Here is a 15,818-nt window from a genome sequence, read left to right on the forward strand (position 1 = left end):
TGGTCCAGAACACCTTAGTATGAGTCACAGCCTGACTGCAGAATCTTACTTCAGTGCTGACCACAGGATAATGCCCAATAAAATCGAGACAGCAAGTTCAGCAGGCTGCTGGGCTAACATAGCAATGTCCTCTAACAACAGTGAACCTGCAGAGTTGACAGGAAACAGATGGAAGGCTACCACTGCACTCCCTCTGCATCTACTGCCTGAGGCACAAGACCAGTCCTGAATGCAAAAGTAAAATGGGGAACTAAGCCAGATGAAACAGATGCTGCCTGTTTCATAGGATTCCAATGAAACTGCAAAAAAGCATTGGGGCTTTTTTCCCTTAACATTCCTTTTGTTGAATGTTCATTTTTTTTTTAAATTGGGAGAGAAGTGATATCATCAAACAACTTTATATTTTATGCCAGGTTGTGCTTTGTCAGTTGCGTACCTTTTGTTGTCCCAGTGCAGCTTCCTGCTCCGATAATATCTTATTTTCTTCCTCTAGTGCTTTCACGGACTCTTTCAGAGGATTAATTTCCAACTTAAAAAAGAAACAAAGACTACATTTCATTTCTGGTGCTGGAAAATACAGTCAGTTGTTCACAGTTTGAACCATCTGGTAGATGAAATAGATCTAGATCTTTCTCTAGCAGCAGAGGGAGCCAGACAATTGCTAGTTATCTACAGCATCAGGCGCTAGTATCTAAAATGACTAATAATGACAAATTATTGGTCTTCCATTTATAAACATCAACTTAGTCCTTTAAACTAATACCTTTGCTGCATGATGGTTATCATGCATTTATCTAGAAAATTCATTTTTTTCAAAACGGTGTGCTTTTGATGTTCACATTATTAGCTGGTTCTAGAACTTGGTTATATAAAAAAGATCCAGTTTTGATGAACTGTTGTCAAAGAGTCCTAAAATAATCTGAACCTACAGGACTATTTCAATAAACAGGTATTTGATATCTTGAAATAGAGGTTAAGAGTAATAGGCCAAATCAAGAGATGTCTCCTATGTTTTTCCAAGCTTATTCCAACCAAATCTGGATCTACAACCCAATAAATTGCAAATTAGTTGATCTACTTAACTGTTGGCCAATGGGATCCTCAATACTTTTCAACATTTGTGTATGATGCCATACCTTTTTTTCCGTTAGTTCTGCTTCCAACTTTTCATTCGTCATTCTTGTTTCTTGTATTGTTTTCTCCAACTACCATTAAGAATTAAAACAGTTTTACAGCCAAACACTTCAAAGAAAAATCTAAGCTATTGTATTTTGTTGTTGTTGTTGATGTATATTAGGAATGGGTAACTTTTGTAAAAACCTGAATCTGCAATAATTAGTGACAGCTCATCAAATACTGTCCAGATTATACTAGTTTTCTATGCTATTTTCTGGGACAGATGTTATAAAAATATCTAGCCCTGAAATATTCTTCTCAGCCAATTCAAAACTTGTACACCCTGTCAGTATGTGCCATTTCTTAAAGTCATACTAAGATTGCCTCCCTCTAATGAATATTTAATGTCCTACCAAGCCTGAGAAAAATGTGGGTTTTACAGTAAAACCCAGTAGATATCCACTATACCTCTTCTTCAAGTATCTTTTTCTCCTGCAGCAGAGAATCTCGCTCCTGTATAATTGTTTTCAATTCATTTTGGATCTGGGCAACTGTAGACTCCAGGAGTTCTTTTTCGGCAGCAGTGACTTCTCCTTTACAATCTCTCTGCTTGCATTCAGCATGCTCAGCTTGCAAGACTTCTCTATAAAATAAACACAAATGTATGGCAGTTCTGCAATTTTTGAAGACTGTAGAGGATAACAGAAGACAATGCAAGTAACAGAATAAGGTACAGCTTGTGCTAAAGTAAGGGAACAAATACAGAAAATAGCAGGACAGGAAAGAAAGCAGGTCACACTTGGGAAACAACCACACAAATCTCAATTGCCTCTCACATTTCTTTCTGGAGCTGAGCTTTTTCTTTCTGTACAATCTGCAGCTCTTCTGTAACACTAGCTCGAGTAGCATCCAAAATCAAGTCTTCTTCCTGCAGTTTCTGATTCATTTTTTCTTGTTCCATCTTAATGGGAAAAAAGAAGAATTTATGAACATGTATGTAACAGTATTAGTTATATCTGCTGTGCCAGCTATGACCATTTCTGGATTGGGAGCCTCTGTTCACAGTAGCTCATGCATAATTTACCTTCTGTTTGGATTATTTCAGTGTCCTCTGCATGGAGCTGCTTTGAATACCATCCAGAAGCATGAACTGGTGGAGGTTGCAGCTGCCTCATCCATGACAGGAATACCAAAATTCTCCCATCTAACACTCCTACTTCCAGAACTGCACTGATCGCCAGTTGGCTTCCAGGTGCAATTCAAGGTCCTGGTTGTATTTTTCAAAGCCCTTCATGGCTCAGGACTTGGATATCTTTGGGCCTGCCTGCTCCCAGTTGCACCTGCTCATCCAAAAAGACTGAACAGGGCAGGCATGCTCCAGGTCCCTTCTCTTAGGGATTTTCTACAGGGCCCAGAGAGTTGAGCCTTCTCAGTTGCAACCCCTCTTATTTAGAATAGTTTACCTCCTGAAATCAGACTAGTCCAACCCTGTTGAGTTTTAGGAAAAGTGTAAGAATTTGATTTTTTAAGAGAGCTCTGGGAGGGAAACTCAAATGACTTTGGGGCCCACCCTGATTGTGTTTGGATACTTGTTGTTTGGTGGCCACAATATTTTTTTGTTATTGACAGGCAATCTTTCTAATATTGTTTTGCTATTTTAGTTTTCTTAATAAAGGAAAGGAATGGAAGCTGCTCAGAATCCCTCTGCATTGGAGCAACAAATAAGCACTGCTAAGCAAGCAAGTAGGAAAATAAAGACATGTAATACAGTGATGCCTCGGGATACGAACGCCTCTGCTTGCGAATTTTTCGGGTTACGACCAGCTCTGGCCCCAAAATTTTACCTCAGTTTGCGAACTCCGCCTCGGGGTACGAGCCATTTTCCGCCCGTGCCACGTGGTCCGCGGCCATTTTCTGCCCGTGCCACGTGGTCCGCGGCCATTTTTCCGCCCGTGCCACGTGGTCCGCGGCTGTTTTTCCGGCCCTGCCGCGTGGTCCGCGGCCGTTTTCGCGCCGCGCCGGGCTGTTTTCGCGCCGCGCCGGGCCGTTTTCGCGCCGGGCCGCGCCGCGCCGGGCCGTTTTCGCGCCGGGCCGCGCCGCGCCGGGCCGTTTTCGCGCCGCGCCGGGCCGTTTTCACGCCGCGCCACGCTGCACCCGGCCATTTTCGCGCCGCACCACGCCGCGCCCGGCCGCTTTCCGTGTGGTCCATGGACGCCAGAACGGATTAACGGTAATTACATTGAACCTTATGGGAAATTGCCTCGGGTTGCGACCAAATTCGGGCGGAGGGCGGAACGGATTAACCGGATTTACATTGAACCCTATGGGGAAATTTGCCTCGGGGTGCGACCAAATTCAGAGGGCGGAACGGATTAACCGGATTTACATTGAACCCTATGGGGAAATTTCCTTCGGGTTACGACCAACTCGGGATACGCCCAGAGTCACGGAACGGATTAAGTTTGTATCCCGAGGTACCACTGTAATGAACTAGATTCCAAAACGAACTGGATCAACACTTGAAATTCCCCAGCTTTGCCAATGTAAGGACTGCCCAGCTGACTTCTCTTCAGTTTCCCACTTCACAAAGACTAAACGTAGCCTGACTTTAACAGAAATGAAGAGCCAACAATTCTTTGACTTTTCTTTCAGCAGGTTTTTGAGGAGGTCATGAGGCAGTCTGCCTCTGGTCTGTGCCTAAGAGTGTGCATGTCTGCACTTTCACTCCATCTAAGAAAGGAATCTGCTACAACATCAGCCATATCCAGGCTTCCCCCTCTCTCCTTCTCGGATTTTAACAATATATTCTGATGAAGACTTCTTGAAAACTCAAATATTTAAGCAAATAAACAGGTTCTTCTTTGTCTATTACATTGGCTCCAGCTGGTTGATATATTACAAAACATTGCTGGATTCTTGTCTGTACAGCCACCCAGAATCACATTAGTAAGATGGGTGGCCATATAAATCGATTTAAATAAAATGAATAAAAGCTAGGCCATGCACCTGAGGCTAGCAACTTGGTTTTAAGAGACAATTTACATTTACGTACATTAAAATGTACTCCATACCTGAAGAGCAGCCTGATGATTTGAGATAAGTTGCGCATTTTCCATAGTAGCTCTTTGAAGAGCATCACTTAGTTCTGTGCACTGTTGAGCCAATTGCTCATTAAGCATCTGGGAAAAAACAACAGATTTTCCACAGCAACATACACAGGTTTCCTGATAAGATAGCTAATCCTGGCTTCCATTCCTTACAAAACAGTATGTCTTTGATGTGCAGTTAGTTCCTGGTATTCTGTTTGTAGCTGGGTGATCGGATATTGGCCAGTGTTTCCAGCAGGAAAAGCAGGTGAACCTGAAGTTCCTGGGCAGTTCAGGAGCAGCTTTCTGTGGTGACCATCGACCAGCCTCTGGCCACATCCCCAACCTTCCTAAGAACCTGAAAACTCCTTTCTCAGAAGCAAACTAAAATGACCCCCAGAAAAATATCCAGATTTTACAGACACCTGTGTCTTCTACCCTAGGTACAGGTAGTCCTTGTTCAGTGACTGCCTCATTTAGTAATCATCTGCAGTTACAACGATGATGAAAAATAACTTTATGACCAATCTTTGCATTTATGACCTTCACAGGTCTGTAAAGCATAGGAAAGTTGAAGTAAGATCATAAGTACAGTTGTGGTTTCACTTAGCGACTATTTCACTTAACAACCAAGTTGCTGATTCAAAGGGTGGTCACTAAATGAGGACTATCAATAATTTGAACCAAGACTGTAAAAACAGAAATATGTCTTACCTGCCCCTTACTTGCTACCTCTTGTAAAGTAGATATTTCTGATCGAAGCTGTGTATTCTCTTCTTGTGCTGGGTTCAAAGATAGCTGTGCAATCTAGAGGAAAATAATTTGTCTTTAGGAAAAAATGTTTTAAAAGAGGCAAGGCCTAGTGAGTTGCAAACCAGAAGCATCAACATGTCTTACAGTTTACATAATGGTGCTCTCCAGTTCAAATCAGCACAACTCTTTATGTATTAGCCAAAAGCCTTCTTTTCTACAGGTGTAGTTAAAGTCAGACACTTACAAAAAGAATTTTTGAACATGTTTTTCCTCCCACTGCAAGATTTTCTTTTGAAACTTACTTGCACTTCTTTGCTTAGCCTGGAAATGGTATTGTCTCGGGATTCTAGAAAAAAATTAAAATACAGCTAGCTGTTTTAATCAGACATCTGACTGTTTATACTAACAAGTATTCTTCCCTAATAACAAAGGAACAGGTACAAAACTAGTGCATTCCAAGCAAGTTATTTCTAAGTAACTTACTCAGGATTTGCCTACAGATTATGCATTCATACAATCTAAAGTAGCAGCTCTTTTCTGCATGAAGATTTAAATTTACAAGCTAATCTGATGAGAGCTTACATCACAGTACATGTACAGATGTTACATTCCCTGTAACAACTACAGATAATTATATGAATGATTATAGTGTCCTGTTTTATGTGGATGAAAATCTGCCACAGGTGGCCTAGATACTTTTTTGAAGATAGCTGGTTCCATCATCAAGGTGCTTTAAATTTTGTATGGTAACAGCAGATGTACAATAGAATCAGTTAACAGGAGGGGCAGTGGGCTTCCCTCAGTGAAGACCTCCCAGCCAAATCTAGACATTATTTTCTTGACAATGCTCTGCCTCTGGATTTCCAGCACTGAGCAGACCACATGAGATGATCTTCAATTTTATGACTGGGGGGCTGATAACCAGTTTCTCATTTTTTCATGAAAGAATTTTCAAGTATATTATGAATTCTTTGTCTTTCCAAAAAGCAACAGTTAGTCTCAGAGACATTTTCTCTTTATATCTCATCTTTGGAGAACAGTTTCCCTTTATTCATCACCTCCATATCTACGCTGCAGCAGGCATAGAAGCTCTATTAATCTGCTTTTCAGCTGTTCCAGTTTACACGATTCCATATAGTATTTTGCACCTCTTTAAAAGTGTGATTTTTCAGTTTACTCAGACATTCCTCTTGTATTAATTTCATTCCGAATGTAGACTAGCATTTATTTTTGTTTAAATATATGAGCCTTCCTATGTTTGGATTTCACGCCTGATACAATATATTTTCCACTTCATTGAATAGGGACAAATAGCATGCAACTATCCTTGAACTTAGACTAGTACTTTCTCTGTTCAGCAACACTGGTCTTTTGTTACCTTGAAAAACAGTTACAGCTTAAGGGAAGTCATGAAAAAAAAATCAGCAATTAAAGATATTTCTAATTAACTTATCTATTACTGAACGTCAGATGATTACCAGAGGACGTGAATATCCTGTCACGCATTTAATGCCACGATTAGAATTTTCTAATTACTCCAAAGACAAATCATTGCTTTCAGAAATACAAAACATCCAATGCTTTGATTCCAATACCTAGATCAGCTTTAAGATGTACACATTCCTTCTCTAATTGGACTATCTTCTCTTCTTCCTTCTTCAATCTCTCCTGGGATAGCTGAAAATCATGGCGTAGACTGTTACAGTCCTGCTGCAGAATGTGAACCTGTCATGACATTTGAAACATGCATTCGATAAAACCCAAGCATTTCTTAGAACAATTAAGAAATATGAAGAATGAACAAGCTAAATGAAATTCAATTATTCAGTTGAGTGACTTATCACATAGAGTCTTTCTTATCCTTGAGGATCAAGATAGAAACACCCACAAATTTGGAAAATAATTCAAGAGCAGACTTGAATGCTGGATCAGGGCTACATTTTTTAAAGTTAAAAAAAATCAGCGTCCAAAGCAGCAATGGGTATATAATAATGTCATATGAAGAGGAGGGATTTGATTTTTTTGATTGATTGATTGGGGAAAGTTTGGAGGATTTTGATGGGTGACAGGAATACTGAAAATCATGCTGCTGAAAATCATTGCGTTTGCCATCAAATTTTGATGGTGTAATCTGAGAAACTGCCAGATGGGGACTGGAAGCTGTTGCCCACTCAGATATGGCCATCTATTTCCAATGATAGCTGAGCTAAAACCCATCATTTAGACTGACTCCAACCCTGTATTTGACGGATGATACTGATAGAACAGAATACGGACACATAATTCATCCATTATTGAATTCAGGTGATTGCCATGAGGCAGCCTACATAACCTCTGCTCTGTCAAAATCTGACAAATTAGCTAGGTAATACAGCCTGGGATGTTGGACAACCACCCAGTAGTCACATTCTATGCTTGTTTCTTGCTGGTAAAAAAAGCATACATTCTCCAAACTGCAGCATGCTGACTATTCTCATAAACTGCATGAATATGAGTAACATATAGGTGGTTGAGGACTGGCGAAGGAAAGGCTCTCAAGTAAACTCTATATAAAGATTTCCTTAATAGTATGCAGTCATGTGCAATTTAGAGATGTCCATCCAGCATTCTGCCTAATAGGGGAAAACTGAACACTTACATACATCAAAGTTTGCATCAGTAAATTGTTCCAAAAAGCCTGGTTGTAGCAGCAACACTGTCATTTAATATTCAGCGTTAATGATATGCTGTTGCATCCTTACACATCAATATTAGTCTATCAGCATCCTGCAGAGCACATTCTTTGGTCATAACAGAAAGGCATCTACTACCTGCTTCCGTTCTTTTTCTACCATCACTTCCATATCACGCATCTGATAAAGAAGGACAATCTGGGCTTGTTCCAAAGACTCCCGTGTGCTGGACTCCTTGGCCAATTTCTCTGTTATCTGCAAAAAGTAAGGCAAAGCAGAAAGGCAACATGGAAAACAAACCTGTGAGTCACCTGTAGCTTACAAACAATGGTCTCACTTTGTAAATCACAATATAGAGACTCCCAGAATATACCTGATGGACATGCAACATACATTCTTAGCCTGAAATGGTTTTATCTTGTCTCTGCAAAATTAATGGTGGCCCTTCGATTGAAAACTTCTTCCCAAACTATATGGTATCTCTTGGAGAATATTCTAAGAATCTTCAACTCATACATTCCCTTGTGCTGATAGCCCTGCATTATATACTACTTTTTGAAGTTTACTACTCTCCAATTTTCTTCTGCTCTTACCTCTTGCAGTTTATTGCTCATCTTTTCTTTTGTTGTTCTCAATTCTTCAGCTGCAATAGATACATCTCTCTACAAAGACCAAAACAACATCTTTAAACAATTGTAACAGAATGTACAAACATTTTTCAAAAGACTCTTTATAGCCTTTAGCTGTGATATTTGTTTGTAGTTCCAACAATCTTCTGGCATTTGGATTTATGTGATACAGCATAGCTTTCTAAGGCCTTTTTTACTACCCAAATCTCTATCTTTCTCATTAATTCATTTTTGAAACTAGAACTTCAATGTGATTTAAATCAATGAAATCTAAATAGCAAACAGGTTTCATCAATAAAGAATATCAGAATGTGAACAGAATTAAAAACATGTAAAAATTGCACACTATATAATCAATAAACAATGCTATTGCCAGCAGCCCTCACTCATGCCTCAATCCCCTAATGTTCTCTGAAACAGCTAGATTTTTGCTTGCTTCAGAAAAATCAAAATGTATATTTTGGAATATAGGTAGTGCTTGCTTAACAACCATTCATTTAGCAACTGTCTGAAGTTACAATGGCAGTGAAAAATGTGACTTACAACCAGTCCTTGAACTTATGACCATCATAGCATCCTGCAGTCACGTGATCACAGTTCTGGCACTTGGCATTTACGACAAGCAGTCAGTGGGGAAGCCAGCAGGAGGTCACAAGTTGTGGTCACATGCTGTCTTGCTTAACAACTGCAGGTGATTCACTTAATGACTGCAACTGGAACTACTGGAACTGCCATTGTAAGTTGGTCATGTCATGTTTCGCTTTGCTTAACCATGGAGTTTCTGGTCCTTATAAGGGTTGTTAAGCGAGGACTACCTGTATTCCATGGGTGTCCATAGGATGTTGTCAAAAAAGTCAAGATGGCTGCAATGGTGTAACTGAAGTTCTACCTATTTTTAAGAAGCATTACATGTACAATGCACATAAAAAACAGGCAGAGCTTTGATCACACCATTGCAGCTGTCATCTTGACTTTTTTGACCACTCACTGCCAATATCCCTGGACTACTCTCTTATTTTCTAGAGATTCCACAGCAGGGAAACTCCAACAGAGAATGCTCACTTCCAAGCTCCCTCATGAGATTGAGGACTTTTAGCGCGCATTCTTTGCCTGGACCTTTTGGGCAGGCAGATTCTACTTACAGTAAGCTGTCCTGTATATAACTAGACTCCCAGCCATATAGGGCTTTACAGTTATAATCAGCAACCTCAGTGGCACCAGGAAACAAACAACCAATGCAGTTCTTGAAATACTGATGTACAATTACAATAACGGGTTGTTCCAAGTTTCCAGGTGGTTCTCAAGGGCAGCCCCAAGTAGAACAAGTTACATAATCCAAGCATGAAGTGACATGGACATAAGTAACCACTATCACACTACTCATTCCAGAAAAGGCTACAATTGGCACATCAGCCAAAGCTTTATGGCCCTGCTGGACTTGTCTTCTGATGAGGAGGAAGTACAGCCAGAGGTTTCTAGGGATAATAGTCCTGGAAGGGGTGATTCCAGTAGAGTTGAAGCCAGTAACTCCACTCTGCCTGAGGCAGATGCAGCAAGCCCCCAGGACTCCCTGCCTGCATCCACTGACAGCCTTTCAGACTCTATGGGGCACCCACCCAAGTCCCAAGCAAAAGCGTGCTTCAAAGATATAACAACAGAGCTGAACTCTGCAGGTCACAGACTGGCCAAGGACTGGCTGGCACAACAGTAGACTCTAATGAGTATTATATCTCAGCTGTGCATCTGGGTGATGGCTCAGCGTGGCTTATTTATTGGCCTCACTCCCAGAGAGAAAACGCTGAGAATAACTTTCCAAGCCTCTGCTCTGTCGTGTTTACTTGGTCGTGCCATTTGAACCCTGGATTCCACCTCACCATGTCTCTCATCTTTTCCCTTGGATTAATCGTTTGTTTACAGGATTCCTGGTCTCAACTCGTGCCAAGCCTCGACTATGTTACAGTTGCTGTCTCTAGCTATAAGTAAAAAGGACTCTTTGCTTCTAAAGGTTCTGCCTGAGTTTGCATATCTCTGGACTGTGGCAGGCATCCAGCTGGCTATCTTGTTGGCTGGTAGCCAGCAGTGCCAGCACTCCATCTGCTCTTCCAGCAGGAGCAGCAAATCCAGAAAACCCTTGAGTTCCTGAATAGCCCTTTCTGGAAGAACATGACCTCATTTAAAACATTCAGCACCATCCCAAAATCAGCAGTCTTACTGTCTTTTTTTGCTTGAGTTGCCCATCCAGACTTCCACAGCTTCCAGATTCTGGGTCAAGACTTTTACAACATCTACATTTACAAAAACTTGAGTTTATACCCATGTCCACTCAGATTTGCTCTTTGTTTTCTGCCAGTGTTACTCCAGAATATCTTCTGGTGCTTCATCTCTTGGAGTCTCTCAGGAAACCAAGGAGCCTCTCCCAATGAGTGAACAGGAAGGGCTACCCTATTATGAGCCTTCATTGCCTCCATATTCCCAAAGATTAACAAAGGCCCTCTACAGAGTCATACTTCAGATTGCTAGGAACACCCAAGCATTGGAATCATAATCCCATATCCTATTTTGAATTGTTGAACATGCTTCCTCTTACCACTACTGCCAAACTTGCAGTTTTTAATATGTATGTTTGTGGATAGATACAGATACACACACACACCAGGTAGATTGCAATACTATTAGGTACAACTGCAATGCATTATACCTAATAGTATTAAAACTTTTCCCCTATCACATACTGAACTGGGAAATCTGTCAGGAACTACAACAAAATCTGTAAAATTTAGGATAGGGCTAAAAAGCAAGCAATTTCAAATGAGTACAAGGAAATAGGAACATATGAAACTGTACTTGAAAAAATCAAGAGTATTTACTGGAGATCCCCAAATCCCTACTAAGGATCTGATGCAACTATGGCATCCCATGCAAGTTTGCTTAACTCTCCTCTCTTGAAGAAAATCCTATGCCATGACCTACCTCACCTAATGGGTACAAGTAACATTGACTATTAGTTAATTATTTTCTCTGTCAGAATGATGGAGACCCTCCTCTCTCACAGACTTAATAAATCTAATATTCTAACCAATCTAGGTGGAAATAATATGAGACAATCCAATTTTTATTCCTCTGTCCAGTGCAAACCATAGGATTTCTGGCCTCTTTGCAAATAAATAGCCAACCATCTGGGTTTTCTGTTGGGAAAAAGAATACTAACTGTGGAGTCCTTGGTGCTGAGGTTGTTTGCTTGCAAATGTTTCATTACCCAACTAGGTAACCTCATTGTGCGAGTGAGTGTGGGGTTTGCTCCCAAGGAGCAAACTATACCCCCACCAAAACTGGCAGGGCAAGCTACTGTATACAGACAGGGAGCAAAACCCACACTCACTCGCACTGATGATGCTACCTAGTTGGGTAATGAAACATCTGCAAGCAAACAACCAAGCTCAGAGAGTACCAAGGATTCCACAGTTCAACCTTGAACTACATATATTGTCTTCTATTGGGAGAATACTTGTATTGGGTCCATACAAGTACTAAGCAACAATCTGTTTATTTGCATTGGCTTCCTGTGTTATGTGAACCCAGCTACTGTAGTTTGTAAATAATGATTAATGCAGATGAATGAGCTGGGCCAATTATGCCTTAGTGAAGAAACAATAGTTAAATTATGATTTAGCACATTGTGTGAATTCAGCCTTAGTGTTTCTTTTAATATAATAGCAGTGATCTACATTAAACTGGAGATTAAAGAAGCAACAGCTAGAAAACTATACCTTTGTTGCAGTTGCAGTTTCTAGGGCAGCGCTTAGTTTCTGCACTTGGTCTCTAGCTTTTTCTTCCTCTTCTCGGGACTCCCTCAGCTGCTGGCATAGCATTCTCCCTTCCATTTGCAGCACCTTTAGCTCTTCCATGTGCTCCTCCTGTATTGTATTCAGCCGCTGTTCTAAATTGGCTATAAGATAGTAAGGGATAAACTAAGGCATAGCAGTATACTGTACAATAAAACTGCCCAAATTTCTGAGTTTTTTATTCTTACATGAGGCACTCAAAAAGGTTTATAAGATGAAAAAAAGTTGCCCACTATCCAAAAAACATCTATTATGATTCAGTATACACCATTACCCTGAACTGGAAGATCACAGATTATCCTCTTGTGTTGCTGTTTTGGATGGTATTAGATACCCAATCATATAAAAAACAGCAGTATAGTTGACTATGGCTCCCAAATTGCCTATTTCTCTCCAAGCCCTCTTTATTCCAGCCCTCAGAAATCCTCAATTCAGGACTGCTAAAAGCTGACAGCAGATTTCCCCACCATGTTATGATGGGAAACAATTATAACAGCTACATATACAAATATATATACAGGAAGGCCTAAAATAGGCAGATCACAGTTAAAAAACAAAAAGGCTCCTTGAAACTCCAGTTTTGCCTACCTGTATGATATAGCTATACCAACTTTGCATTCTTTAGTCCTCCTCACAAATATTAATGGTGGTCCTTGGTCACCAAATCCTTACCAATTCCTGAACAGTGAATCATAGATTGAGTGATTAAACAGAGATAGATTGCTTTTCTGCATGACTACATTGTACTCACGCTGCTCTATCACTCATTTAAGCTCTTGTAGTACATGAGCAACTGCTGCTGAGGAGACTACAGACTCTGCACAAAGGAAAGAAGGTATAATAGCATGTATATTACTGCAGTCTTCCATTCTCTTCCTGTGATACCTGCATGCTTTGGATTCAACTCCTTTTCTGTTTGCAACCGGAACATGTTCAGTTTTAGGGTCTGGATGACACTCTCAAGCCGGCATGTCCGATTCACCAGAGTTTCACAGGTTTTCCACAGTGTGCTATTTGCCCCAACAAATGCTGTTCGAACTTGGATAGGGCTGATGGACTGGTGATCTTCAGAGTTCGCTGTGTGTTTTGAAGAGAAGAGTTCCATGCTGGGAAAAGACCAAAGGAATACCTCTTTGTTTGGAATCATCACTAGCATCTCCCCAATATTTAATGTAATTAGCTACACTCTGGAACACAGCTAAGCCACAAAATCTATTTCTCATTTCTCAACTGAATTAATTCAGCAACTAGATTAAATTAGAATAGAAAAAAATGTCAATAATTAAATACTAAGAGAAGAAGGAATGTGAAGCTCAGAAAGAGCAAAGAATGCAGAGCAAGGCAAACTCAAAATTAAAGCTGCATACCTGAATACATTTTCCTAAAAACAAGTCTCATTAAATCACAGTGGAACTTACTTCTGGGCAAACATAACCAAGATTGTGCAAGCTCCATTTCAACCATACCTGTGTCTGTTCACACCCAATTTCTGCAGATCATTCAATAGTGCATTTGTCTCCTCTTCAGCTACTTTCATTCTCTGGTTCAGCACAACAAAGGTTTCAGGAGCCGTTGGTTGGACACCCATTGGGGAGATTATTGGTCTTGCCATCACAGTCTCAGCTTTCAACTAATATCTGATTTAAAAACAAATTTAGAGATAGTAGTTATGATCTTAAAACCAGCTCATCAGTCACTGAAAAAAGATATAAAGAGAAAATACTTGCAGAGAGAAATGATAAACAGTTTTTATAATGTATGTAAATTTCACAAAGTGGTGAAAGGAGATAATTTGATAGCCAGCTGCCACACACTTACTATTTTTTGCATGTCTGGAAAGCACAGTGGAATAGGTGTGATAAAAATTAGATGGAGCTAGGATTTCTGGGTTTTTTTTTTTCTTGTTTTCCTAATTTTATTTGGTAGTTCAATAAGTAATACAAGCCATTAAACGTTAATGGAGATTTTCCAAGCAGAACTTCATAAAACCTAATGTTTCTGATGAAATCACCACTTGTTTACAGTGAATAATTTCTCTATCTTCCTAGCCTTGAAGAAGAAGAGACTGACAAAATAGAGTATTACTTTCAAAGATACATTATCCCCAACATCATGACTACTCATCCCTTTTGCTGATATACTGAGTCATCCACACCTGTCTTAACTCTGATGTACATTTCACTTGGTATTAAATCCCTATGAAAGTAATGGGACTTACTCAAAATTCATCTTGTTCTAAAAAATGGCATATTCGACAATACTGAGTTTTTCATTTTCCTTTTTTTTTTAAAGAAGAGCCAGAACTGATTAAATGTGTAACCCATTCTACTGCACAGGAAGAGGAAACTTAGCTAAATTGTTGAGTGTCTTCCAAACACTGGTTTTGTTCACGCAAAGAGACTGTACAAGAACTGCTTTTTCTTAAACTGGCATTTTATTCTCTGTTACTTTACGCTTCTCGTATGACCCAGAAAAAATCCTTTTCTGCTGTAAAAATATTTAGCATGAGCAAAGATGGCTGTTAATCACTGCAGCCAATGGAAGACTGACCCATTATAGAAGGAAGACCCAACACTATTGTGCTTTTGGTGGGATTATGGGCTTCATTCCCCACATACAGGAAAGCATCACTGTAACTCAGTAAAATATATCAGAAAAAAGCCCAGCTGTATCCACCTTTCCATGGAGGTTAAATCCAGCTAAATCCAGTAGGGCTTACCATTATGAACACATTTCAAATTAGACAGCCACATTATTAATATTATTGAAGAGCCACACCATGCCAGCAGCTGAAAACATGATTAAAGATGTGCCCAGAAGGAACAGAGAGCTTGCTGTCTCTCAGCATCAGGACTCAAGGCACAGTCAATTGGCAACAGATCCAGGGGGAATCAAGGAAAGTCCTCCTCCACACAACTGGCCATTATCCTAGAGCAGCGTCTGTGAATGAGATATTCCCTTTCAAAGCTGATTACCAGAGGAAGGTCCGCATCTCAGTCATCAAGCCCACGTGCAACTGGAGGTCCCAGATTCAGCGCTGGGCATCTTCACTTACAAAGGCAGCTCTTTCTGCCACAAGGGCCGGCCGGCCAGACGCCCCGTCGGACGGGCAAAGGCACTTAGGTCCTAGAGACGACCAAAGGGGGATTAATTAGCAGAGCAGGAGCTTCGTAGGGCCAGGAGGAGCCCGAGAGCCAATCTTTATTGCTTTCTCTCGTTTCCCTACAGTTGCGCCCACAACCCTCTCCTCCCACACCCTCAGACACCTCCGCTCGATCGTGTAAGCCGCCCTCCCCCATTTTCCACGAACACACAACCCGCGCAGGAGCTCACCCGGCAGACCCTGATGTCCCGCGGCCTGGTTTCCATGGAGCTCCTCTTGCAGCTTCAAACTGACCCGCTTCCCGAGAGAGCGCCATCCCACGCACGCGCGTCTTAACTCTCGCTGCATTGTGGGATTCGTAGTTCCGCCGCTCCCTTTCCCTCCTTACCATTCGAGAGCTGTTCTTCAAAGAGAGGTGTTAGGAAAGTGACGCAGGCGCAAGGAAAACGACCTAGGAGGAGAAAAGCATTCTGGGCGCTGCAGGCTTTTGGAGTGGTGGGGGTGGTCGTGGGGGGGGGAGGAGGTATGCTGCTGCTTGCAATTACGTTTTTTAAGTGTAACAATTGCTTGTGCCCTTCTGCAGCCTGGACAGAGGGAAGCAAAAATAATGAGCAGGC

The 15,818-nt window shown here is 40.9% G+C and overlaps 1 protein-coding gene across 3 annotated transcripts in view; it reads right to left on the minus strand.

The window, feature by feature from the left end:
- CCDC150 (coiled-coil domain containing 150) overlaps positions 1-15,541 on the minus strand; it is a 31,027-nt gene extending 15,486 nt beyond the window's left edge. Inside the window, exons 1-15 of one of the 3 annotated variants that reach the window (XM_088135689.1) lie at positions 15,432-15,541; positions 15,074-15,224; positions 13,565-13,735; positions 12,984-13,204; positions 12,024-12,202; positions 8,221-8,289; positions 7,766-7,882; positions 6,551-6,632; positions 5,258-5,301; positions 4,917-5,009; positions 4,188-4,295; positions 1,953-2,077; positions 1,585-1,759; positions 1,137-1,205; positions 437-529 (exon numbers count right to left, since the gene is read on the minus strand). In XM_088135689.1, coding sequence (XP_087991815.1) covers positions 437-529; positions 1,137-1,205; positions 1,585-1,759; positions 1,953-2,077; positions 4,188-4,295; positions 4,917-5,009; positions 5,258-5,301; positions 6,551-6,632; positions 7,766-7,882; positions 8,221-8,289; positions 12,024-12,202; positions 12,984-13,204; positions 13,565-13,710 — 1,521 coding nt within the window. In that variant the 5' untranslated portion in view covers positions 13,711-13,735; positions 15,074-15,224; positions 15,432-15,541. Of the gene's footprint in view, positions 1-436; positions 530-1,136; positions 1,206-1,584; positions 1,760-1,952; positions 2,078-4,187; positions 4,296-4,916; positions 5,010-5,257; positions 5,302-6,550; positions 6,681-7,765; positions 7,883-8,220; positions 8,290-12,023; positions 12,203-12,983; positions 13,205-13,564; positions 13,736-15,073; positions 15,225-15,431 lie in introns of all 3 variants that reach the window. The other 2 variants (XM_025164943.2, XM_007425499.4) reach the window with 2 other exon arrangements.
- Positions 15,542-15,818: the final 277 nt, after the last annotated feature.

The sequence above is a fragment of the Python bivittatus genome, unplaced genomic scaffold, assembly GCF_059951505.1.
Source record: "Python bivittatus isolate LINGU-HERP-01145 unplaced genomic scaffold, Pbiv_v1 ctg000200_np1212, whole genome shotgun sequence".
NCBI lineage: Eukaryota > Metazoa > Chordata > Lepidosauria > Squamata > Pythonidae > Python > Python bivittatus.